General features: G+C 33.8%; 3 protein-coding genes across 4 annotated transcripts in view; 1 reads left to right on the forward strand and 2 right to left on the reverse strand.

Annotated features, from left to right (window-relative positions):
• Positions 1-8,782, reverse strand: part of LOC139977674 (uncharacterized) — a 26,333-nt gene extending 17,551 nt beyond the window's left edge. Inside the window, exon 1 of the mRNA XM_071987163.1 lies at positions 8,758-8,782. The gene's annotated coding sequence lies outside the window, so the exon portion shown is untranslated. The remainder of the gene's footprint in view (positions 1-8,757) is intronic.
• On the forward strand, positions 3,097-16,004 carry LOC139977687 (uncharacterized). 2 transcript variants are annotated; one of them, XM_071987189.1, is made up of 16 exons: positions 3,097-3,755; positions 3,846-4,178; positions 9,824-9,844; positions 10,254-10,418; positions 10,924-10,948; positions 11,038-11,102; positions 11,474-11,504; positions 11,710-11,783; positions 12,057-12,227; positions 12,449-12,559; positions 12,983-13,155; positions 13,386-13,505; positions 14,172-14,286; positions 14,913-15,006; positions 15,516-15,597; positions 15,867-16,004. In XM_071987189.1, exons 1-16 carry the CDS (start codon positions 3,695-3,697, stop codon positions 15,990-15,992), a joined length of 1,767 nt encoding a protein of 588 aa, XP_071843290.1. In that variant the 5' UTR covers positions 3,097-3,694; the 3' UTR covers positions 15,993-16,004. The 2 variants fall into 2 exon arrangements, with proteins under 2 accessions (XP_071843290.1, XP_071843289.1); XM_071987188.1 differs by having other exon boundaries at positions 3,100-3,755; positions 11,707-11,783.
• A 1,999-nt stretch (positions 16,005-18,003) lies between these two features.
• Positions 18,004-25,887, reverse strand: LOC139977681 (uncharacterized). The gene is made up of 9 exons (XM_071987176.1): positions 25,870-25,887; positions 24,130-24,206; positions 23,515-23,826; positions 22,763-23,098; positions 21,910-22,080; positions 20,414-21,498; positions 19,778-19,941; positions 18,730-18,818; positions 18,004-18,141 (listed from the first exon to the last, which is right to left on the reverse strand). Exons 2-9 carry the CDS (start codon positions 24,191-24,193, stop codon positions 18,032-18,034), a joined length of 2,331 nt encoding a protein of 776 aa, XP_071843277.1. The 5' UTR covers positions 24,194-24,206; positions 25,870-25,887; the 3' UTR covers positions 18,004-18,031.
• Positions 25,888-26,744: the final 857 nt, after the last annotated feature.

The raw sequence follows: 26,744 nt of genomic DNA on the forward strand, positions 1-26,744 counted from the left end.
GTGACAGTTTTGAGGGTGCCATTGGTGACCGTCATCAACGTATCCATCGGTAGTTAAGGACATATGTACTTGTGCATGTATATTGCCATAACGAGTAGCCTATGGCTATATACAAAAGTATTCTACCGTGTAGGGTATGAAGAATTACGAGACCTGGTGTTTATGATTTTAGCTTTCAAGATGTAGACAATTGTTTACGAATGCAATGTCGTTTCATTGAATTTTGGAAAGAAGTTTTTCAAAGTAGGGTAGTGCTAGTACAACTACACAGTACTAGGCCTATGTTGATGTTAGTTTTACTACTGACTTCTGCAACTGGTGGGTGTCAGCACTGATAATACCCCCACTAGCCAGAACCCCGGTATATATAATAGTACTTGAAAATTAGTTAAGCTTTTTAAACAAGGTACTGTCTTGGTCTGTAGGCTTTATTTAGTACTGAGTAGTTTAACCCCTGTTGATTTAATCCGGTGTACCTATCTATATACGTTGGTCCACCTGCTAATTCTGGATCAAGTTTCTGTAGGCTACAGATAGATCGAGTCATTGACAAATCAAGATTGTCTCTTTACTTTGTGGCAAGAGCAGCGCCCCCGTTTTCGTAGGTGAAGAGATAGTTCATGAAAAGCTTTTGTACCATAACTATCTTTTTTTTTAATGAATATCAGAAAAAACGCTTATTTCAACTAGCTGTGTAATGTTTTTCCAGCAAAATACTCCCTCTCAATGACGCAACACTATCATAATTTGTATAGACTTATCATCATTCCAATACTTGAGCTGAAAAAGAAGTCAATATTTTTTTTTTAAACTTATTATTTTGATCAGATATGTTTTCTACCTACAAACTCGCAAATACATACCAAATACAGATGCTGAAACAAGTATTGAAGCAGACAAGTTCCTCTTCACGACCAGTTTCTTCCTTTTGGGACTCATCAGGCGAAGGTAGGAATCGAAACCCGGATCTCCGTGTCACGAACCTAAGCCCGTAACACTCGACCACAGTTATTCTACTGGTGTGTTAAGCGTAAAGATTGGCTTTGAATAACTGTCATATGGGCGTATTACCCAAGTATTATAATTGTATAGAGTGCATCCCTGGCGCTTTGAATCTGACAGTATTTTACACAATTGTAAATGCATAAAATAACCACTCTTAATAGGCAAGCCAAGCCGTATATAACAATTGAATGTGTAGCAAGTGGCATCACAGATATATAGTAAATCAATAAAGAATAACACAACTGTTGTTATTCTTTATTGATTTAATATATATCTGGCATACCACTTGCTGCACATTCAATATAAATATGTATATGTATATATATATATATATATATATATATATATATATATATATATATATATAGATATAGATATATATTTATATATTTCAATATATATGTATATATATATATAAATATATAAATATATATATATATATATATATATACATATATATATATATATATATTTATATATATATATATATATATATATTTATATGTAATATTTAATACATAACGCGAATTCAAAGTATTATTCAAACTAATAACGAAGAAGACTATCTCAGACAGATTGCAAATGTATAATAAAACATGATGAAATAAAACTATACCATTGTTGTTATATAAATTATATTCAGATACTATAATAACATTAAAATAGGTTTAACTATCACTTTACTGTGAACCCTTTTACAATCAGACAAAAAGTGAGGTTGTTCTTTTCTGCGAAAAACAATAGTGTCCCCAATGTCGACGTATGATGTTACATTTGGCATAAGCAATATTTAACAAAAAGTATATCCATCACATTTATCTATAACTTGCACAGTAAAACCGTAAAAGTTGATTTTTGTTTTTTACATCGTTTCAAACGTTACAAAATATAACACCGTGCTTATATAACCCTCATTTACCAAAGTGTCTCATATGTGAGAGGAAACACCCTACTCCTTCACTATCAGTCCCAGGACTACATTAATATATAACACCCGACTTCACGTTGAAGGAAAACATAAACAAATGGTCGAGCATGAAATGGTATATATTGAAAACAGCTCAAAACATGATAGTTGATGTGACACTAATAAGAATCATGACATAATCAATGTATCTACTGGTCGAGATGATGTGTTGGACACTAAACTTGTTAGCACGTCAAGAAACACGACATGTGTTAACATATCAAGTAACACTGACATGTGTTAAATTATCAAGTAACACTGACATGGCAGCTTAGCACAATGTATAAATTAGTCGTCATGCCGTGTCGCATATACTAAGACGGTAAATCAACTACTCCCTTTGCCCTTCAGAGCCTCTGTTAATTTCCATTGACATCGATGTGTAAGGAGTTACTATTAGGATGGAGCGACATATGTTTTTTTTTTTTTTTTAAATGCAATAAATTGAACTCGAATACATTTTCGAAGTTAATAAGGACAACTTAATAAGGAAAACTAATTTACCTGTACTTTTCTGCTCATCATGTCGTCGATGTAGCAAAATACGGCGATGCTAAGAGATAATATCCCTGAAGCATACGTTAATATTACTAGCATTGTATAGCTGATCGACTTTGTCTTGTTTTCATTACAACTCTCTGATATAGATATATAATAAATATTGATTGTAGGGATGCATTACTTTGATGATTACAAACGCCATATAGTCAACAGGTGTATCTGATTAGTACAACATCCACATCTCAGTTTTGTATTAAACAAATGTGACTAACTGATCTACATTTTTCTCTCTAAAGTCAAGGAGAACGAATCCAACCAGGCAAAACTTCTGATGTGTTTTACGGATTGACATTGACTTAAATGTAAGCGTGTACTCACGAACGTACGTACGTACCTTGTCCAACTCACCGCTTAATATGAATAGTTTAGGGATGAAGCAGAAATGTTTACTAAGTATGCTTTGCAGCTGCATTTTATTCTCTCAGATGGTTCTGACAAAATGCGCCATGTTTTATAGAAATACCACTTGTCTTGTGTGCATGTGGTATTCCTTTTGCATAGCGTTTTCTGTTATACACTTGCTTGTATTTTGAACCATTGTTTTGACTAAAACGCATCACCTATACTATTAGACACCTAGTGTTCTCTTAAGATCTGAAACGAACGAACTGCTAAACAAAGAGGAGGCACTATGCACTGAGGAAGGCGTGGATGAAATATAAAGCATATGTTATGCAGTATTATTAAGTTAGAGTACAACTATTTCTGTAAATGTATTTAATAAAAGGAACCTCTATGAACAGCGTGGAGCAAAGATGTTTATGAACACGTCTGAGCTACATAGCCAACATGAATTGTTCAACCGATACGTAAATTAAAATGAATAAAGCGTACGTATCATGACGTGGTATTACTTCAAAAAGTCTCACATAAAGTTGCATCAATGTGTTTGTTCCAATTGTGATCGTCCGCCAAAGATTCCAAAGTACCGTTTTGAGACGTACAAACGATCATAATAAGTGCATTACAGTTCGTGAACATTAACGTCTTTGTAGTTGCCGTACTGCCCGAAACGAGTTGTCGAACGTTCCTTCTAGGTAGCCGTAGAAATATGATGCTTCACCTCGACCCACAACAGAGTAAATCCGATCAACCTTACTGTGCAACTTTCATTTCTATTTTTGTTTTCTCTCAATAGGAGCTGCATAGTTACTAAATAAGATGTGTGTGTGGTTTCAGATCGTTTTGTTCTCTTTGTTAACATTTGATCTTCTTGTAAAAGGTAAATATTTTATATTAACCTACGTATCAACGGCGGTATGGCGTGTACTGATATTAATGTTGATATATATATATTCCTTCCATCTTTCAGGAGAGCGGCGATTTGACCGTGAGTGTAGCTATGTGAATAGTTCGACCAGAAATCAGCATGGGAACTGCATATGCTCGCGGAGTTCATCGATGTGTTTAATTTGTAATGTGTCGAAAAGAATTGGCAATCTTAATTGGTACAACGACATCAGCAACCTTACCCTAGCCAGACAATCATTCAAGATACAAAATACTGAAAGCTTTGAGGTAGATCTATGTCATTCTTCAAATTATTCCATTCTGCTCTTTACGCCTTGTATGAAAGAAAATCAAGCGAAATACTCATGTCGTCAAGGAGAGACCATGCTTATGACATTCATCTTGACATTACAAGGTAAATCTCTCAGATGTTACGTTAATATTTTGTACCATATGAGCATGTCATAAGTTAATACACATTTAACATGTAGAAAAGTCTTTTATACATATATCGAAAACTCCCATTACTTAATTTGAGTTCAGTTAAACCCCGAACCTATTTTTTATTTTACTTTTAATTTGTTTCTTCAATAATGATTATATGTTTGCTGTTTTTAAATATATTGCTTAGTACTCCACTTAGCTGTTCGTTGTTCACTACTTTTCTTTTATAAATCATTAGTAAATATTTACTTTATTCCAATATATCAGTGATGATAATTGTTATTATAAATGGAAGCAAATTTAACAAAGAGAATTCCGTATGTGTTAAACGTCGTTAACAACTCAACAATCCTCATTTCATATTATACTGTAATATTGTCAGTTGTATTGTTCTGTGCAATGTCCTCATATATCGAAGCGAACAACGCTCTTATCGATAATTGTTGTAAAGAACGATGGTAAATTTGGTCACTTATACTTCAATTAAAGCTGCAGTTTGAAACTGACTTAGTTAATACAATGCTAAATCAAAGATACAGTTCTTCAAAACAAAACCATTAATATTTTTTATTACCTTAAATAAGTAATGCAACATGTCTTGGATAATAGGTTATTTAAGGCAGCCATCAGCACATTGTGTGAATATGTTTTTGAATGAATTTTGTATTATTAACGTACATACAACGTGTGTTATGAAAGCAGCGACCACGGATATGCTTCGATATCTCGCAAATTTTCCGAAGACTAAAATCAAAGTAAAACCAATTCATTTGCTTTCTTCATTTAGTTACTTGTTTGGAGTATACATATTCATTGTGGTTAATAAATTTCGTCCTTACGTTTCAAGATCATTAATCCGATGGAATCTATGAATTGAATCTTTCATTTAACTATCTACATTTGTGATTATGAATATACATAAATACCTAAAGCAAACTCTTGCTTTTCGCTGTGTGATAATTATTTATTTATGTCAGAAAGCATATTTTATGTTACAAATGTCTATATTGTGTTACGAATCATTGACATCCCTCATGCTTTGGAAAATTCTTAAAACTATGATAAAATGTTCGAAAATGTTGATATGCATCAGCAAAGGTCAATGTCAGTATTATTTCAAAACGAATGAGGAAGTTGGTGATTGATTCAATTCAAATGAAGACTCTCAGTTAAAGCGTGCTTATTAACGGTGTGTTGTATACTGTTGTCATTTACACACTTATTGATATACTCAAAGGTTTTGCTTTCTATTTCGATGTTATTTCATTTCTATTTGTGCAGGGCAGTAATCAAGGTTTTTGTATATCATGTTAATTTAAATATTTCCGGGAATAGGGGTTTACATTTACAGGGATGATCTGGCTAAAACTGAATGATTAGTGATATGTTCGATTCAATTCCAACATCAATTATTTGGTACCCTATGGAACATTCAAGCTTTTAATATTAGTCAATACAATTCATTTTCTTATGTTATGTCAACTTATGTGTTTAAAGATACTTTAAGGAATATACGCAAACGAAGAATATGCAATCAGGAAATGGTAATTCACTGGTTCGCCAACATTTTTTAAATCAAATGAACAGATTGAGCAATCGAGCAACGTTTATGACTGTTATTATTACTGAATTGTAGGGCGAAGGAGGGTAATATATTGTATTCAGCTCATTTTATGCTGTCAGTAAACATTCGTACTACGCCCCTGTACCTGTCGTCATAAATTAAACTTGTTTACAGGCAAAGAACAATGCAATTCACTGGAACGATCATAGAAGGCTGTGACCTTTGGATAACACACCACGCGCTCTAAAAACTTAGCTTCTCAGTGCTTTGTTCGTGGCCGTTTCCTATATACACGTTTGCTTTGTCAGAAACCAATGTATACCCTGTTTACTTTGAAACCGGTGACCACGTCCAGGTTTCCTTTGATACAATGTAGAAAGCAACATGGAAGTTATGTTAAATAACCTTGTCATGTTGGGCCTTTACAAAAATATATAAATGTTTCTGTTACCATAGTCCTAGAGAAGGTTGTAAGGGCTGCCAGCCGTACTATTGGGAGGGATATTGGTTTAAAAACTATTTATGAACTCTACATTGATATGGTGCACCAGAAAACCCATGGAATATTAAAAGACCATACACATCCTCTTTTCGAAAACTATGTATTCTGCCGTTCAGGCAGCAGACTTCGCATGCCACGGTCTAAGCATAACAGATTCAGGTTTTCTTTTGTACCCAATTCTGTTTCTTTTTTCAACCTGAGGGCTGTTAGATAGGTTTCTTTTGTTTTATCATCTTGTTTATATATGTATATATGTGTATATTTTTCTCACATGTATAGATATTGTTGTTGTTGATATTCTTACCTTTTCATTCAACTTCTCTGTGTTTTGTTTATACTAATATTTTACTGTATTCTGTATGTATCTTTATAACTTTAATTTTTATGTATTTTGCTGCAGGGCGACAAATTTCCATATCTTATGGACGAAATAAATATCTATCTATCTATCTATCTATCTATCTATCTATCTATCTATGTGCATTCTACCCAGTGAATGGATAAATCATATGTAATAACCAGCAAGAGAAAGCTTATCAAATTTGGCAACATATTGTACTATTATTTGTTTAATCTTAAGTTGTTGCCGCAAGCTCACTTGAGAGTAACTGACCTTGGATAAGCGATGTAAACGATGTGAACCGGCAATATATTATTATAATATGTACGTAGCTGTGTGACCTAAACATGCTTCACAACAACAGGAACATACCGTACAGAGTGCCCAGTATACCAGTTACGTAAGGTTATATCGTATGATTGGACTTTGAAAAATAATTCACTGTACAAAGAGTATTTATATCACTGTTCTTTATTGCACAAAGACGATAAACCGATAAATATTTTAACTTCCCTTCAGATAATCTTATAGCTGTGACGTCTAAGTTAAATATTGCTTTAGATAAAGAACAACCTCGACATGGTATTGGATTCCAACTTGAAATGGAAGGTCTACTGTCCAATAAATGGTGTCTGTGATACCTTCATTCCATTGAAAGTTCAGTCCACATGAGACATGCCGGTAAAAAAATCATGCCCCGGCTAGACATGTTTGTAATTGTCACAAGGTAATGACATTTCAGAGCTGAATTCATGGTGAAATCTGTTTATATGTAAGATACTCCAGAAAAACATATTGATTACCTCATTACAGGTTAGAATTCGAGTTGAAGAATTATTTTACGGCTTAATAATGTTTGAACAATAAATAAGTTAATATGTAGGACTAGTTTTCAGTTTCATCGGACTGTTTTTTCGAAGGAAACTGTTTTGATACTCGTTCAGTTGCTTAGTTTTACCATACTTTGTTACATGCACCCTCCAATATTCTTGTGCTCTACTCCACCTCTTACTTAGAATAACACCAAGTTAAATCATTTGTATCATACGCCTGTTGTCAGTATTTCTTGAGTCAGAATACAACAAAAACTACTTTAGCAATATCGGTACATGGTCATCACAACATTAATTTGGGCGTGGTATTTGAATGATGTTTTAACTAAAACGATTTTATATTTTACTATATATCACGTGAACTAATATTACAAGATCAAAGCGTGACACTACACAACCGCAAGTTATGAACTAACAATTAACAGTACTATACATACATTTCCATTTAGCGTTCACATGCAGAAACGTCAACAACACCAGCTATGTATAAAGTATACAATGCTTATATGATATTTCGTTTTCCTGGGTCAATGTCGAGGGAGTTCACAATACTATACAAAGGCCGTGTTATTTACATAGACCTAGCCGTAAACAGATATGAACTGCGAACAAACTGTATTGTTTTCAGGTCATAAGATTACCGTAAGACTATCTACACTTAGGTTGGAACCTTAAGGCAGAAGGTAATTTGTCTTAAACTTGAGCCAAAACAAGGATAAATACGCCAATAAAGTTGACAGTTCGCATAGTAAAGTGTCAAAAACTAGTTGCAGTTAACAATTATACTATAAAAATCAAGGAAAATGCTGAAAAGAGAATACTTTTCTCCCTCAAAATGTCAACAAAATGGTGGCTATTGGCAATATTGAGTCAGACTGGCTAGTCGACCACCATGTCGTGTGTTGGTTTATGTACATGAAGGATTTGTCAATTTCCCTTTAAAAGGTAGACAACAACATGTTTACTATCAAACCGAGATTTTCATCAAGTAACATTGTCCAAATCATATCACTCTAAGGTATTATTTGGCCAGTTACAAGTGAAGCATAGGGCATTATACGTTTAATCAGCTAAGTTCACTTGATTACTGGAACGATCGAAGGACACATTAGTAAATTCTACATTTCCATCCACAATATATTGAAAACACATGTTTATAAATGAACGTTGTCGGTGTTTTGCTTTCACATTCAGCCATAAAAAAATCAGAAATGTGATAGCTAATGTACAAAGACTAAAGAATATCGAATCAATCAATTAGAATGAAACAGATTATAACGTAGACTATATTGTACTTACATATGGTTTCACCGTATTGTCCACAACTGAGTTTGGTATTCATCTTAACTTTGGTTATTTTGTTATTGATTAAACCGAATTGAAATTTGATTCGATTAACTGTTACTCTTGATTGTTATTTTAGGCTATGAACTAATCTTTAACGTATTGAATCAAATGGCTACACGCTCGTTATATATATATAGCATTGTGAATTCCAGACACGTCACAGGGAATTCCAACTCAATAGAGCTACATTTATGTCAGTTGTTAGCATTTCCACGTGTACAAGGAATGAATACAGCGTTTCTGTATTAACAGTAAGTTTGCCTATACAGCAATCGTCGCAATCATAACATATGTGCATATGTACAATACAATACAATGTAGCTCTTTTGTTAGTAATAAAATAAATTGGCTATGAAACATTTTATGCTGTATTCCATAGACGCCATAGCCACGTATTTATTGATTGAGGTAGGTGAGTGGTTTTATTTCTTATGCAGCTGCGTTGCTAGGCGGGGGAGGGGGGGGGCAGGATCCCAGTCAAATTTCCTACCCCTGTTTGTCCTCACCACCCAAATGAAATTTGGGGTAAAACAGTTCGGAAGACAATTAAAAATGCATTTATGGTCTCATTTAAACCAGCTCTCGGTTGACGTTAATCATGCAGTAATGGAAGAAAACTATCAAATTAATACCAGACAATTGCGTTTACTCAAATATTAGGCTTATGTCTGATATCACTACGATGTTTGGTCCCGGTATGAATATTTATTTTTTATAATGTTAATAATTCGTATAATATTCTGATGAGAAGATTAGTATTTCACTGATATTGATACAAGGAAAATCAACTAGTCCATCAAATGTGTGACAGATAGAAATCATCCACAGAATATGATATTTGTTTTTACATGTAGTAAAACTTCATCGTAGTTCTTATCATGTGCTTCTTACACATTTCAAGGTCAATTCATTTTTCCAAGAAAAATTTAAGGCAAGCAAATATCATTAGCCTGACTAATCAATTGGTGAAAATTTACAATGGAGACCCAAGTAACTAGAACAAATATATATTATTTTTCTTTCTTGACAGATGCAGTGCCTGTAACCAGTGGTAAACAAAATTGTTTATTTCCTTTCAAGTTTGTCTACATAGTGATACAATTCCAAGCTTAACAAGAAAGTAATATTAACAATCTGATTCTACATATTTCATGTACATAAGTTTGCGGAAGCTTTTGATCCAGTTCCAACTTTGAATAAATAGATTTGAGTAAAGTGACTTCATACAATTTCGTATTTCTACCCTTAATTGGTGACATAAGGTCAGTATTACATCGTTTCCTCTGTTACGAGAACAATAAGAATGAAGTAATCAAACTCGGTAAATGAGACATAAGTTCATGATATCTTCATAACGGTATGGCAGACGATAACTAGGCATGCAGTCGTAATACCAATAAGTCACACATTTAACAGCCATTGACGAAATGGGCACTTGTATCTCCAATGGTTTTTTGCAGGTCGTTTTCTTTCCTTGTCTACCGACACTCTACATACAACAAGAAAATCAGAAGGGCGACAACCACGGGAATTCACGAACACATGGGTGATAGTGGCTGGTGCATTCGTGTTGATTTCCAGTTGCCTGTTGGTCTGTGTTTGTATCACAGTCAAGAAATGTAGATGTATGTAAAACTGTTGTATAAACGTTTAATATTTGAAGTTAAGGAGCAGAAATATTAAAGTAATTTGTATTAAATATACTTACGATGCCAATAATATCGTACTGTATCAAATACGGTACAAAAACGATATTAATACCAAAGCGTGGAGCATTTTCGAAGGGTCGCTATGATTTAGTCAATGAGAGATGATTTATTTTTTATTTTTGGTAAACACTTATCTTCTCATCCGTACTTTTAACAAATTACATTAAAGGTAATAGTATAATACTGCAGGGTTTATTGATTACCCATAAGCAATAAACTTTTCAATCGCTACATTAAAATACATTCACTTGGCCTCTCAATGACTTGAGACCATTACAATAGGGGTGTATAACACAAGTAGGTTTTCTAATTTGATTAATAATTATGTCCACAAGAACGTAATAGTAATCAACTTTGGGTTACTTACCCTCATTTTGGACGGATTAAACCAAATATCCATTTCTTCTCTTTCCGTTTACAGTTTCAGTAACAAGAAACCGCCAAGGGTGAGTATTATTAAAAACATTTTTAACGTTAATAATACAATCCAAAAGTTATATGATGCTTTAAAGTAATTATTTTCCGTTTGGTTTAGAAATATCAACTCAAGCCATCAAATGAAAGTACTCGATAAAGACGCCTTAGATACCGATCAATCAAGTAAGATATATTTTCATGTCATGTCAGTTTCTGAATTCGATTAATGGATATTGATAATATTATGCACGTTACTTCAGATACATGTTTCATCGAATAACATAACTTGCATTTGGTAAACTGAACATGTGGCTGAATTTCGTTCAATGCAACAATTCAAACAATAAATACTGGTGCACTTCAAAGTAAACAATATATGGTTTCCCCCGTAAATTGTTAGAAACTTGATTTTTTTCTGGATGTCTTATGTAGATTAGCACATTATTTATATATCATTGATCAAATACTTTATCACCACGACAACAATCCAAATACATATCAAATAAAACCAATGCAGTTGTATGAGATGAAATATCGACTTTATTATGTTACAGTTAATCGAAATCAGGGATTGACAGAAGGGAGGTAAGCTATTTAATTAATGATCTTTACAACTTTATAATGGAACCGCCAAGCTTTAATTTACGTAGTAAATATTACAGTTTATGATAGTTACAATAGTAACAGATAATTCGCATTGATATATTTATAGGTCATGGCATGTGTTATTGTGATACGGGAAGAGTATTCGTGTAACTTCACAGGTTATCGTTATTGATTTATATAGCAGGAAAGAATTACCAAATATACATGTTGACGAGGAAAACTCACAAAACTCGCACAATTCTGGAGGAAGTGAACGTAGTAAGTTTACTCAATACAACGATAAGTTATTTTAATGAATCAATTAAGACGTGAAACAGATTCATATTATGTATTACAGACTGCCAGCACTAAGGAGAGATGCAGATAAGATTTGCCATTGATAATGAAGTCATCAATATAAATAAATTGTTACTGTGGAGCATATGGAGCCACTGTGTATTCAATAATACTGAGTAGTGACAAGAGACAAGCTCAAATAGGTTATTTGTAGTACTATTTCGTATGTAATTTGCATGTTTTTCTCTTTCGCAGATTATTATTCTACAACAGATGTAATTTCAGGAAAAGATCCCCGGATTTTGAATGAGAATGATATTTCCATCATCATGAAAATCAAGATAGGAAAAATCTACAAAAGATGGATGGGATCTCTTCATCTTTCAAATGAGACCGATAAGTGTGTTGTAGTAACAACTCTAACAGGCTAGTAACATTATGATATACAATTATTGTACTTATTGAGTTTAAAGCCAAAGTCAGATATTATATCATACAATGTCTGTATCGATTTTTTGTGCAACAACGGTAAACTGTTGGTAATGGTGTCCCTTATCACTTCATTTAAAGATGAGAGGGGATCAATCGAATTTTGCAACCAACCGCACTATATATTAATTCGTGACTATTTTTGGTTCTGTTTTTAGAACAACTATTTAGAAAGAAAGAAATTCATTGGGAGGCTTACATCAGAAAATGTCTCGAATTGCCAGCATCGAACCATCTAGCGAAAATCGAGGCTATATCTATCCACAGCGGTGAGTTATTTTGTCCATATTTTATATATTAAGTGTTAGTATATTGTTAACCTATGTTTAGCTTTTAAAGAAACGAAATGAAGTCCATTCACCCATATTTTCAGATTTTAGCACCACGCCTTCATGAAACTCCGAGTGTGACTATGTCCGCCAAATGGAAAAGAAAGGAATGGAAAAGACCAAGGAGCATATTAATGTTCTGGTCATCATAAATATATGACCAAGAACCTGAAATAGTTATAACCATCTCAATTAACTGCTGAGCGATTCCAGAATTGTAGTAATTATATATTATAATGATAAAGTTTCTTACGCTACAATAAGTATCATATGCAGGTCATTTCAACATTTGTTCATGTATTTTATTATAAACATGTTTTCTTTAACGTAGTTTCTTCTATGTTGTTTCTTGTAGTGTTTCAGACAAACTGTTTCTTATCAGTGAACACCTCGTTTGTGAAAACTTGCACAAAGTATTGTCACGTGACACTAAATATGAGAAGGACTACTATTGTTGTAGTTCATTGTCAGTTCCTGACGTCATCAAACATATAGCAGGTGTTTTGGAAGGAATGGACATTCTCAATACGTTCGGGGTAAGTGATGATATAATCCTTTGCACTCAATACGTAACAACATTTATTACGTATTTTTATATAGCTGTCTGATTATTGAGTATTATCGTAACTGTTTTTTTTTTTTTATAAACTTATCTTGATTTCGTAATTCATTTCTAAGTGAACAACGTGTTAACACTTTGTCTCATATTACCCATTCGAGCTTCTCCACACATTAATCCCACTAATTGTTTTTCATCTTCGTTTAGTTCCTTCACCCTGGCTTAACAACTAAAAAGGTTTTGCTAACCAAAGAAGGACAGGTCAAATTATTTGATTTCTGTCTGGCTCGCGATGCACCAAAAATAGCTGCTCTTAAGAAAGAAAAGGTAGAATAAAAATGTATAATTTGAATATTAATTACAAGTTAAGGATAAATACTTTCTTTAATCAACTAATTCGTTGTTCCGTAATAAATCTTCCAAACACTCATTGAATTAATTTACCCAAATATAAAATCAGCATAATCTTCCACTGAAACAATATCTGGAACCTAGAAACCTGTAAAAAAATGGTACACGTGTTGGTGGGTATAATGCTACACTTTAGACTTGTATGGTTAAAGTTGATATCGATATTTTTTTTGTAAACATTTAACAGTTTTTATGTGTCAAATTAAATTATTAAAGAAATAACTAGTTCTAGGATATATCTATTTAATAGAGAGCAACATAAACACATTAATTAAACCTTCAGTGGGAGTACTTTTTATTTCAAAATGTTCCAATTATGTTGTATAATAGTTTACAATAACATGCATGACTTGTTTGCATTTTTTAACTAATGCAGTCAGAGCAACTTCCTCTTTTATTATGCCTTTACCTAATGAGATGAAGTGCTCCACACATTGGATTTAAAATGTTAACTTGTCATTGATAATCTCAGAACAATATACACAGTCGCCCCAATGCAGCACCAATGTTCACCGTACAGCTAATTTAACTGTGGTTTAATACAACATTTATATTCATATAAATATTTGCTTTTCCCTTCAGATTCGTTCCGTGACTTTGAATCAATTTCCACCTGAAATGTTAATGTTGAATCAATATACGGAATCCAGTGACGTATGGTCTACAGCAGTAGTAACATGGGAGATTATGAAAGCTGGTAAGTTAAACTAAATTCCTATCAAAACTTGAGGCAGTTGCATAAAGAGAAAATGTTGACACTTATTTGACTTTTTTTAGCATTACATTTAATTAAATATACCTATTTCACATGTGCGACAAAATGTGCGGTGATGTTCTTAATGTAAATATACATATAAAGACAACTAGCGATTTATCATAAGGAATACCATCGATTTACTACCGATTGTAATATTTGACAAGTTTCTCTCAATGTTTTTCCAGCAATGTAGTGACATCGGTAAATATAACAAAATATTATAGTAGAGAAGTTAATTGAAAAGTTTATAAAAAAAAAAACAGAAAAGACTGATTCTTAAGGTACTCATCAAGAAATATTTTGGTACTAGTTCTCTGTTTGAGATATCCTCTTAACCAACTAATCACAATAATACCATGCCAGTAGTTTGATTTTTATCGGAAGCTCGTGAGTTTTATTGACATAATGCAAACGTGTATGTAAACAGTAGATGTTTAACATGGTTAGAATATATCTAGCCCGTTCAACGTTCTACCTGTAATTTTGGGGCATGGTAGCTCTGATGTTACCTCAGTATTTGAAGTTATATACCAGTATTAATGAATCTAAAATCTTAACTTTGTTAGGAATCCCACCATTTCCGGTTGACCGTGAAGTTAGATTTGACGAGGATATTATCAAACCATCAGTACCCTGGCCCGAGAAGTTCTTACAGATAAGGTAAGAAAGTATATTATTCTTCCATAATCTAGATTATTGCCAACAGGACACTTTTAATATGTTATTTGAACACAACAATATTGTAATCGCATAGTGTACAACCCTTACGTAACGGGTGCGAGGTTTGTATCTGGATGTATAACTGGGAACATTTGGACAATGGACTTTGGAATATAGGGGAAAGTTATTCTGTTATGTTCTTACATTTTTGTTTTACTATGTGTATAATGCAATGCAGACAACATAATACTTTTAAAGAACACTGACTCTTCTCTTCACACAAACTCCTGATAAGTGAATGTTTTCATTGTTGATTATGAAACAGCTATGTAATCCTCATTTCAGTTGTTAAATTTAACGTTTAACTTAACCAATTGATAGCGCAAGAAGCTCTCATTATGCCTTCATATGTTTCACGCATCGTGTACTTAACATAACATTAATATCTACAAAGTAGATCAACATCTTGTTGATGAAGTATTTGTAGTATATTTCTCAATTACTTACAGGGATAAAATCCTGTTCGATTGTTGGAATTATATCTGTTCTCTTCGACCTTCCATTCATCAATTGAGAGCAACATTCGTAGCTGTAAGTAATGCATTACTCATGTTTAGAACATAATTTATCAATCAGTCTATAGTAAGATGAGAGTTAACAACAGCATGCGGTACCGCCATACTTTGCTAAATAGTCTGCTTTGCTCTTTGAAGTATTTCAGCTCACCATTTTTGAGGGCAAAAACGGATAATGGACAAAGAAGGCCCTTTAGCTAAAAGTTACTTCAAACTTGATGCTAATTCCACTTTTCATACCCTGATTTTATATCCTACATTTAGTATTCATATTTCCCTCAACAGATATTTGAGAAATTAATCACGGACAGTTCTTACGAGATACCGATACCTACGACGTATTTACCTATGAGAACCCCTGATACCGCTCAACCTACCTATGCAGAACAAATCTACCATGCTGGAATGTGAACTGTCTGTGGCAGGCATATGATATCGGATGTCATTGCTGGATGGTACGGTATCTGGAGATCCCCGGATGCTGTTGGAGTTACCTACTGCGTCTGTTCTAACATGCTGGAATGTATATGGTACGCCAAAAGGGTCAACAATATTGATGTTTAAACTTACAATGATGATGATGTTAAAACTTAACATGATGATGTAAGACCTAACATGATGTGAAATTTACGATGATGACGTAAGACCTAACAAAGATGTTGTAAAATATACGATAATGAGATATGAACTTAAGACGATAATTTAAAAATATACAATGATGATTAAATAATGTTAATAAAAACGTTTCTTTTAACTTTATTTTGACAGCTTTATATATCATGATGTCTTTTGTATATAAACGCTGTTCATGTGAAAGCTTTATGTTAATCAGGTACGGAATATTTATGGTCGTTGGCATAATTCAGTACGATATGCAAACAAGTTTATTACAGCAGACATGAGTACAATTTTGTAGCCATTCAGCAATGTTGTATGATGCGAGCCACACATTTAAAAATATTTACAGCTTAATTGATGTGCTCGTGATTAGTAAACCGAAACAGTGTGGTCGGATATTAGGCCAGCTTGTAGAGAAATAATGTTTTATTCTGTTAAACATTCAATTTTGCTTCAGATAAGTACTAGCATATTTCTCCTCTATATCCCTCGAGACAAACATTAAATGAACAACTGAATTTGCGACAGTGGTAGATAGTTGGACTGCTAACACATAAAAGCACGTGCCTGCTAAACTTTGGAAATCTCCATTACAAACTGTCAAGTTTATATTTATCGTAGAAAATATTATTGCCTTACAGAGGATAGACTTACACAGTAACAGCTGAAAAGTATTTAGGAAATAAAAATCAATCTTTTGGGGATATAAAACTAGTCATTATTCATTATTATAAAGTCTGAGACGTTATTTGTCATTCGAAATCGAATTGAAACCAATCTGCCTGTGCATGACGTACGGTACACCGTTAGATGAACTTATCCAACAAAATAGACAGCTGCGATTAGTTCATTCACCGTAAAGTTAATAATCGAAATGTATCCTATGCAAATGTATCCTATTGGAGTGGTAGATCGGCCATTCACTAGGTGGGTTTTCACTCTCTCATGGGAGAGAAGGATTACGGTTTAGCGAAGCTTTGGACAAGCGTAGGCTATTTTGAATATATGTATGTATCTATGTATGTATTTAAGATCCCGTAAGCAGGAACTCTCGAAGAAGCCTCATGGGCTTATCAAAGCCGCAAGCTGACCGAAGTCAGTCTCTTACATTCACATTTAACGTCCATGATTATGAATTGTTAATTGTCAACAACTCTGTAACTGGACGACATACATTAATCTGGGATTAAATATACTTTAATTGGTTGTTGAATGAAAAGATAGACGAACTTAATATTGTTATACAGGATCAACAGGTATCTGAAGCTGCTTGGAATAAACAGCACGAGTAATATAATATGAAATGTAACATGTAAACGACCAGTAAATGGATTCTGTGTCTGATTAAACATAAATCTTTCACATACAAAGCGTTCATACCTAAAAGGCTATCAGAGAAAAACCTGTCATTCTGAAAAGAGATCGTGATCAAAAGCGACCTTTCAAGACATCATTGTTATGAAAGCTCTCACAATAACAATTAACGAACCAAAATGTGTAGTTTATATTTGTTTGGGGTCAATCTACTTTCATACGAAATCAAATTTATCTGATTACTCCAAATAAACAAGAGAATTGCTTATCCTTAATCAGACGCAATTACTAACATGAAAATTACCAAGGGTCTGTTAGTTCTTACAGTAATACTAATACTTAAGAAGAACGTTATATTTAGTACAGCTGCTACTCGGTGTTCATTCTCTCAATACAACAACAACTTATACTAATGCTCGGCTATGCTACATTTTATCAACAGACTAGAAACTAATAACAGTTTGCGGGAAATTAAGATGTTAATGATAATAATCGTAAATAGCCACAGAAAAAAAAAATTACACAACGGTGCTTTGAACTAAAGACGTCGTTTCGTCCTGTTTACTCTTTATCCAATTTCCTTCTTCAAAGTGTAGGTTGAAGGCCTCCTCATCTTGTTTGCGATTGACTGCGAAAGAAATGACAACCATGTTTACATTTATTATTATCCTCTCATCATGTACATATTGAATTTGAAGTTCCAGTCGTGAATATATTAGCCTATTTACCATCGGCTAATTTAAAAATGTGTCTTTGGTGTCATTTTAACCTTACACGGTTTACTTTGAAGTTAGGTGTCAGGCACATATGTGGTGACGGTCGTAATGAATACGAGAGTGTCTGAGTATTTTGTCTTCTCTAATTAGAACAATATCCTTGGTCTCACAAACCATCATGATCTTGAAATGGCCTGCTAGAATAAATTAATCAGTAACAAAACAAACAGATGAATAACCCATATGTAGACTTATCGTGCTTAACGTACGTTATTAGTCATCCTTAGTTGAGATATCCTTACCCATATAAGAAAAAAAAGGCAAAGTGCACGCTTCTTTTGAAGCTGTGGTTACATGGGTAACATACTGCTACTATAATTATGGTGACCATTACAATTAAGTATTTGGGGCTATGGATCTATTTATATTTAAGCCTAATGGTAATTTAAATAAATCATTTTAGACATATCTCTGATTGCACTGTCTATTACGTGACTTACTAGTAAGCTTTATTTCTCCTTCAGATGTCTGACGAATTAAGTTCAATTGATCTTCGGAAACTGTCTGTGGCACAACGCTGTTAATGCAACTAGTATAAAATGAAAATCAAGATAGAGGACTTATTATCTGAAATGACTGTATTGTTCAAGTGATAATTTAAGAAACTATCAATTCATATATTCAAATTTTAGTAACCAAGGGCTCGACCTGTTTGGCCAAGAGAATCTAAGAGAAATTAATGTGGCATCATTATTTTCAACTAATAATTAACTTTGTTAACGAGAAAATAAACTAATTTTGAATTAATATATTGTATTCCAAGTGCTACTAGTAATGATATACTATAGGAATCATTGTTCAACAACAGTGATTGTGTAATAATCAGGAATAGATATGTGTAGAAATTTGTATTTTCATTTCATCGTCAGTGCTTCTACTGTATTGAAATGTTAAGTGTGCATTGCATTAATGGTTCTAAACGCACTATTCGAATATAAAGTTGTATATGATGAAGTGAGGTATGTGAATAAATGAGCTATGTTAGATAGAAATCTCTATCCAGTAGGAAGTTGTAACAGAACGGTTTTCCTGTTTTTTTTATTTTTTATTATGCAGTCTTTTAACGTGTTTCAGATTCGGCTTACATTCAGATATTGAGTTTCCATACTCCAATCTATTACATACACAAAGGTACCGTTGGCCAAAAAGGACCAATAAAGTTAATAGTTCGATATCACTTTGAATATGCGAGTGCATGCTGATGTAAACCAGCTCTCCATTGATGACCATCGGTATCGTACTAGCTAAATTGTTAGGGGACAGCGTTTATCATGTAATGCTACTATCAGCATAAGACTAGTACAGTACGAAATATAACAAGTTGTATTACTTTCAATTACAGACATGTTACAATAAACACATGCTAAGGTCACAAAAACATTGAAACAAACGTATAGCCCGGTCAAACGTCCAACCTTAAGCTATCAGGAATGTTAACATTTTAACTTGAAGGCCTAGATCATGAGAAATGCTTACTTTTAAACTTACTTTATTGTTATAGTTTGGGTTGAAAATCTTCTGATGAGACTGGTGAATTGTTTATCTTCTAGCCTAACATTCTGGAACGTCAGCTCCTTCTCCACGTTTGGTAACTTACAGCTATCCAATGACGGTGGGTAACCATCACGGAATGTCAATGTACTGACCGTAATCTGCATTAACAATGAAAAAAATTATTGTTCAGAAATGTTTCTTTGACAAATTTATTTCGTTTAAGCGACCGTAGCGTAAAGGTGATATGTTTATGAATTTACCAGAATAGAAAATGTATTCCACGTTATTGTTCTGTGCCGTGGCAATATTCAGATTGGAGTAATATTTTAAGATCTCTTCAAACAGGCTTCTATATATTTTGAGTTGTCATTGTCACTTTATTCAGAGGTCATGAACACATCTAGTGCGAACCATTTCCGAAGTTATCTCTATCTCAGTATGTACAATGTGATATTTGAATCTAATCTGTGCTTGAATTTACGCTGATAAATTGGAATTGTAGTATTATTTTGCAAAAGACTTTTCTTATTCTCGACTTGTGTTACTTTGTATTGAATTTTGCGATAGTGGTCTAGATAATTCTCTTTTCGCTTACTGAACAATACATAATATCAATATTGATATACTTACGTTTGCTCCCATGTACCTGGTACACACATCTTTCACTAAGCTCATATTGTCTTCATCGTTGACATTCGTAAACAACAGGTCCTTTCCTTCAAAAATATTTCGTATTTGTTTACTTTTCTCTTCATCCTTACACAATTCGAATAATGCCCACAAGAGCTGGAAGTGTTTAGTGTGACTCAAGTGTATTTGATTATTATCATTGTGTAAAAGACTTCCCATCAAATTTGCTATCATAATTGTTGAATCTGTCTTTGCTTGCAACTTATTTTGGTATTTCGGTATCAAATAATTTAATGCGAATGCATAAAACACTAGAGGACATTCTGTAATAACATCAATGGATTCCGGTAAGGTTGAATCCTGAGAAAGCAGACGGCTCTCCTCACCGCTATCTTTAGTTTCTTCGAATTCATTGACGTTCAACTTTACCATCTGCTGCAATAAAGTTTTTCTTTGATCCTCGTTGAAGCCTTTCAAAATAACTTTCTTATACCTTCTACTGAATTCGATGGTATTTAGTTGACGACACGTTACCCAGACTTTTAACTTCTTGAAGTTATCTAAATTACTTAGCTTGTAAATGTCTGCAGGTAAACTGTTGGTTTTGCTTTGTGTGTCACTTTTGGAGCCTTTTTCTAAATCCTTGTTTTCCAAAGTCAAGTTAGTAAGGCCATCAAGAAGCAATAGACACTCACGCTCTTGCAAAATATTGGAAATAGCTTCAACTGATTGGAACTGTCCATCCATAGATTTCACGACCTCTTCTAAAATACAAGCTTTCTTACAGAAAGGTTTCAGTTTGATATATATCACGATTGCATTCTGCAGAATTTCCCCTTTGGCCCACAGTCTTGCCACATGTTGAAATAAATACGTCTTGCCATATCCTACTTTACCGGTAAATATTACACAATCACTGTTGTTGAAGAATGATTCCTTAAGTATATCGTCACTGGTAGCAGTTTCCGCATCCTCCTCCGAAGTCCTAATCACGCAATCACACGTCGCGTAAGTGGATTCAGCAAAAGCATTGAATTTCGTCAAATAATATTTAATCAATTCGTCCTTCAATGGATCTGCGCAAACTAAGAAAAACCAGCAGTGATTACGAATTTATTATGAAAGCTGCTTCAGTCATTTTTTATGGAACTTTTAAGACAATATAATGTGTCATATGTGCATCAAATGTTGTTGTTGGTGATAAAACTGCTTTCTAAATTTTATTTATACTATTGGAGCAATGGAACTTCCTACTCGACATGCGATTTTAACCCGAGTTGTTTGGAGATACGTAATTTTTATGTTATTGTTGTTGTTTACCATTACTTGAAGCATATAGGAACATTAAGTTTACAACGTCATTCGTCAAATTGATATATCTGACAGAAATCTTCATGTCATGCGACAAACATATGAACATCAGTTCTATAGTCATTATTAAACGTATTTTGGGCATTTTCTAGTAGATATCTTTACAACAAACTACGTTCCTTTACCTTTCCTTTTGCGAGATGTTGTGTAACTTCTAGTGAGGCAAATATATATGACAATACAGATAATCGCAACAATGATCACCCAGATGAAAATGCATGGTATGAGATCGAGTTTGAAGCATCCTTTCTTCGGAACATTCGACGGTGTCTCGGTAGACATGGCATGACACCTTTCTAATTGAAAGAACAAATAAAACAAAAATTATATAATGTTTTAAACATATTCAACAACTTATCTGAAACTATTAATCCATGTATATTCTTAGTCAACTCACGGGCATTTGGAAACAGGTAGGTTAATAACAGTTCTTCTTTAACATGGTTGTCCATTGAACTCTCATTCATTGTATAATGTTTACTCCAACGAATTAACATTAAATGATCGTCCCTTTCAGCTTTTATCGGCATTTCAATCTTTGCTGCGTTGTTACAATTCTACCACCATGCGCTTGCTTAACATCACTAATTAGAAACCTAGGAAACTAATTTGGATATTTCAGTAAGTCACAGGTTTTTTAAAAGCTCATTTTAACACTAAACTTACGTTAACCATTTCCGAGTTTTCCTACACATTTTTAGAGGAAAGTTTTCACAGACATAACTTGCAATGCATATTTTCACAACTAGGGCAAACTGTGAACTATTCTTAAAACATAAGGAAAACTCCAAAACATGTGTATTTGTAAGTGGAGATGGGCGTAAGTTCTCGTAGAGATCTTTCCATAACATTTGTTTAATTCCATTGTTTTAAACAGGAAGGGGTCTACTAAAACGAAATAATGCATTCGTTGATATTTGTTAATGACTTACAATAGAAAAAGTCTCATTGCTACTTTCAGCCTCAATGAAAGCATACCTGAATTCACTTCTACTTTTGCAGTTAATGAAACATTCAACAGCCACCCGTCGCTATAAATATAGCAATTAAAGACTGTTGTTTCTCCACATGGCATTTCGTAGAAGATTATAGTCGACACAGTCCATGTATCTCTGGTATGGTTCGTTAGTTCAGAATGCGACTCGTTCTTTGTAACATTAGCGACTCCTTCATATGTCCAGTACATGACAGGTTGTGGACGAACTCCCTCAATGAAACAAGTCAAGTTAGCAGTTTCGTTCTCAGGCAAAATGACTTTACATTTTTCACACTCGGCACAAGCTCGGATTTGAGGACACAGGTGTGTTGGTGTATCTTGAGAATAAGGAAGAAACAAAACTTAGGCTATTCTTTTACTTGACAAGTCTGCTATTGTTTCAGTGAAACCGTTGTTTGTTCCATCTATGACTTTGATTTATTCACATGATTCTATGAGTAATGATGGAAGAATCCTCTTAAAATAGACAAGGTCAATGTTGTTTCTTTTATTTTACTTCTTAATACCTAAAACAAAATATTTCATCAAGAAAGTATATCCTGACTTGACGCTCTTCTCTCTGAGGTCACTGTTGTAAACGATACCGTAATTGGCAACACAACCTTAGCCTAATCTACGAGTAACATAGTAAGATGTGAGGGCGTCTGTTGTTCAAACATACAAACTAGTGTATAGGCCAAATTAAATAATGTTTCTTATGATACTGCACTATAATAAATAAAGACATGCGTACTTGTAATGATCACTGATATATCCCGTGTCCAGACAGAGTCGTTGGTAAAGAACGCAACAAATGTATAGATAGCTTCATGCTCCAGCTGTGCATTCTTTATCGTCATGTCACCATTCGGAGTAATATCATAATGTCCATCGTTGTACTTAGAGCCGCCCATTTTACCGTTTACCAATTTAAGAATTGGATCAGTCTCTGACGTTGAACCCACATACCAGTAGTACCGGTTGATTTCAGCATGATCATCACATCGTATCTTGTTAGTACCCATTATTTCGATAAATTGAATCGAAGGACATGTATCGGAAAACCCTGTAGTTAAGAAGAAAGTCTTTATTATATATGTTTCGTTGGGGTCTACCGGTGACTACGAAATACGTAGTAACAATAGGTTATCAACAATGCCATGTAACGTTTATTTTTAACAATGCCATGTAACGTTTATTTTTTTTCTCTTCAAGACGTTGGTGAAGAATAATTTTTCTTTATTCAAAAGTGGCTGTGTCTACAAAAAATGCAGTAGATTAATCATGACCCTATAAAATTACATAGTGTTTTCTTAAGAATGATATTTGTTTAATAAATATTTTAAACATTATAAGCAAAGATAGATACCTCCGACAAGAACGCTGGACAAAATTATCATAACCCAAAGCATCTTAAACGTGTTAGCATTCATGCAAAACTTGATTCTGGAAAAGAAAACAAATACAACTATAATAGCTTATTTAAATAAATGTATCGCAAGATCTGCAAATACCTTAAACTTACTTACAACACACATACCATAGGACATTGAGCTGAAGACGATAATTTCCATATAACCTCTCCCAACATTTGTTAGTTCCATACATAATACCTTGTACGGCAATTCTTAAGACAATGGAAATTGTACGGGATATATGATGGTAGAACTAATCTAAATTTCAATTCGAATAAATAACACACCAGTCATGAAATTTGTTAGGATTCCGTTTGTTGATTGTCTCTCGTGATAGCCGATGCACAGGTGTTCCAAGCATGACGGTTAGAAAACATCCACTGAGGCATTATACCACAATATTTGTAATAATAATCCGTACGACTATATGGGATAGGAGAACACCGAATGCAGAAGATTACAATAAATAATAGCGAACTAAGAGGGAACACAACATTTTAGCAAACTACATATCTACTGAATAAAACTGCACAGGCAAATATGTAAGATAAAAAGCAAGAAAGATGGAAGAATTAGGAGCTGTAGAGATTAACTATGTAACTTATGACAATGGAAGGTCAATAGTATTAAAGGTGAAAAGAAAGGAAGTGGGATTAGAAAATAAACCTTCTGAATGTGCAGTAAAATGATAACAAGGCGTTGAGTCCACAAGCTATCTTTGCCGAGAAGAACTGTATCGGGTGATTCCAAGAAAAACAATGCCTTTAAGAAACAAATACGAAATAGTGTGGTTATAGGAATTGCAAAATGTATTCAAAATGGATTTGTTGTCTTAGCAACGGTTCTTGAGATTAGTCTTGGTCTCACCGATCAATATTCAGTTACAGTAGGTTAAAAATGTTCGGTATACTGTAACTAAAATGTGTAACGTGGAAAGACTGATAGGAAAGCGACAAAGCCTGTCGTGTATTTGCTAAACAACTAGATAAATTTCGAAATTTCGGAAAGTCTATGTGTTAATTACGTCCTGTCCGGGATAGCCCAACCGAGTTTTTGAAGTAAAGTTTTTGCTAGAGGTATGTCATTAGAATGAGAACAAATTATTCATTACGCTATGTTTGGTTAAATTCATTATTGATACCTGGTCCAGGACTCTAGCTCTTTGTTTCTTATTGGCAAACCTGTTGTAACTTGTTTAAAAGAACGGCTGCTTTAACATGTACAATGATGAATTTATTTTGTGTTTCATATCGACCTCCAGTCTAACAACATTATCCCTGAATTCTGCAAAGTTTTCGGTGAAATACTTTTTGTGTCCCACTCAATATTCTTCGAACAAGGACCCAGTGCTGCAGTGCATCGCACTGAGCGTAATTGTTTGGACACTGAAGTGACTGAATGAAACCAAGCAAGGACAGACATTGATTTACTTTTGAAAAATTCTCAGGTGGTTTATTTTTTACTCTCTCAACACTCTTAAAATACAAGACGTTAAGTCTTGAACGCAATGTTTGTCTTCAATACTCCTACAAGCATTTAAGCTGTGTTTTCTAACACGCAACATTGAAAAACATTGTTCTCTTTTAGACTGTGTTTTTCGATCAAGTGAACTTCACCTAAACCGACAGTCAATCAGACAGACAGACAGACAGTCTCCTGACTGTATACAAATGTTAACAGTTAAAAGGACTTACCGAAAATTTTGCGTAACCTCCTAACGACCAACAATTCCCTAGGTGTATTATACAAAGATTCGTTTTATTTCAGTAATGTATGTAGATATCTGTTTGGTACATGGCTGTACGTATAGCTGCTTGTAACAGAATATGATCATGCCATTTGGACAGTGTGGTGTAAGGAGCAACTACCGGCAGATTACAAAGTTCAAGTGGATTGATAAACAACTGTTTTTCCTTATCGCTAAACAGGATTGCAAGTGCAGGTCAACACGATGAACCAGGCATGATCTAGTCATCATCGAGTCATCAATGACAAACATAAATGAACTATCATTTCCTGCAAGATGTACTGAACAAGATTACGTATTGATACTTCTATGCACATAAATAGGTAAAACTAGTGTATGAAAAGAATCACGCGCTTGTTCTTAAAATGAAAGATCTTTTACAGAACGTTTTCATACATAACACGCGTATTGGTTAAAATGTGGCCGATCGTTATATCGTATTTGAGAACTAATTTCATTCTTTTGTTTTGGATTAGGCAAGAATGAGACCCCTGACAGGTGAAAAGGTCGCTTGAAATGAACAAGGACTTGGTTGTAAGTATGACAAATAAATGTCGATTAGACATGCACGTTGACAATATAAGTTGTGTCAAATTGGTGAGAATGATCAAAAAGGACAAAATTCAAGTAAGGAAGGTACAGCTGGTGTTTCGATCAGTGCGTTGTTTATTAATAAGGTCTTCATGCTTAGGTCTTCATTAAAGGTGTTTTGAGATGAGAGATTCTACCGTGGATTGCCATCTTTCTGTTTTATGTTTTGTTTGCTGATCCTGAAGGTCCAAAAGACATATCACATCACTTTATCAAGTTCATATACCATTC

The sequence above is a fragment of the Apostichopus japonicus genome, chromosome 12 (assembly GCF_037975245.1).
Source record: "Apostichopus japonicus isolate 1M-3 chromosome 12, ASM3797524v1, whole genome shotgun sequence".
Taxonomy (NCBI): Eukaryota; Metazoa; Echinodermata; class Holothuroidea; order Aspidochirotida; family Stichopodidae; genus Apostichopus; species Apostichopus japonicus.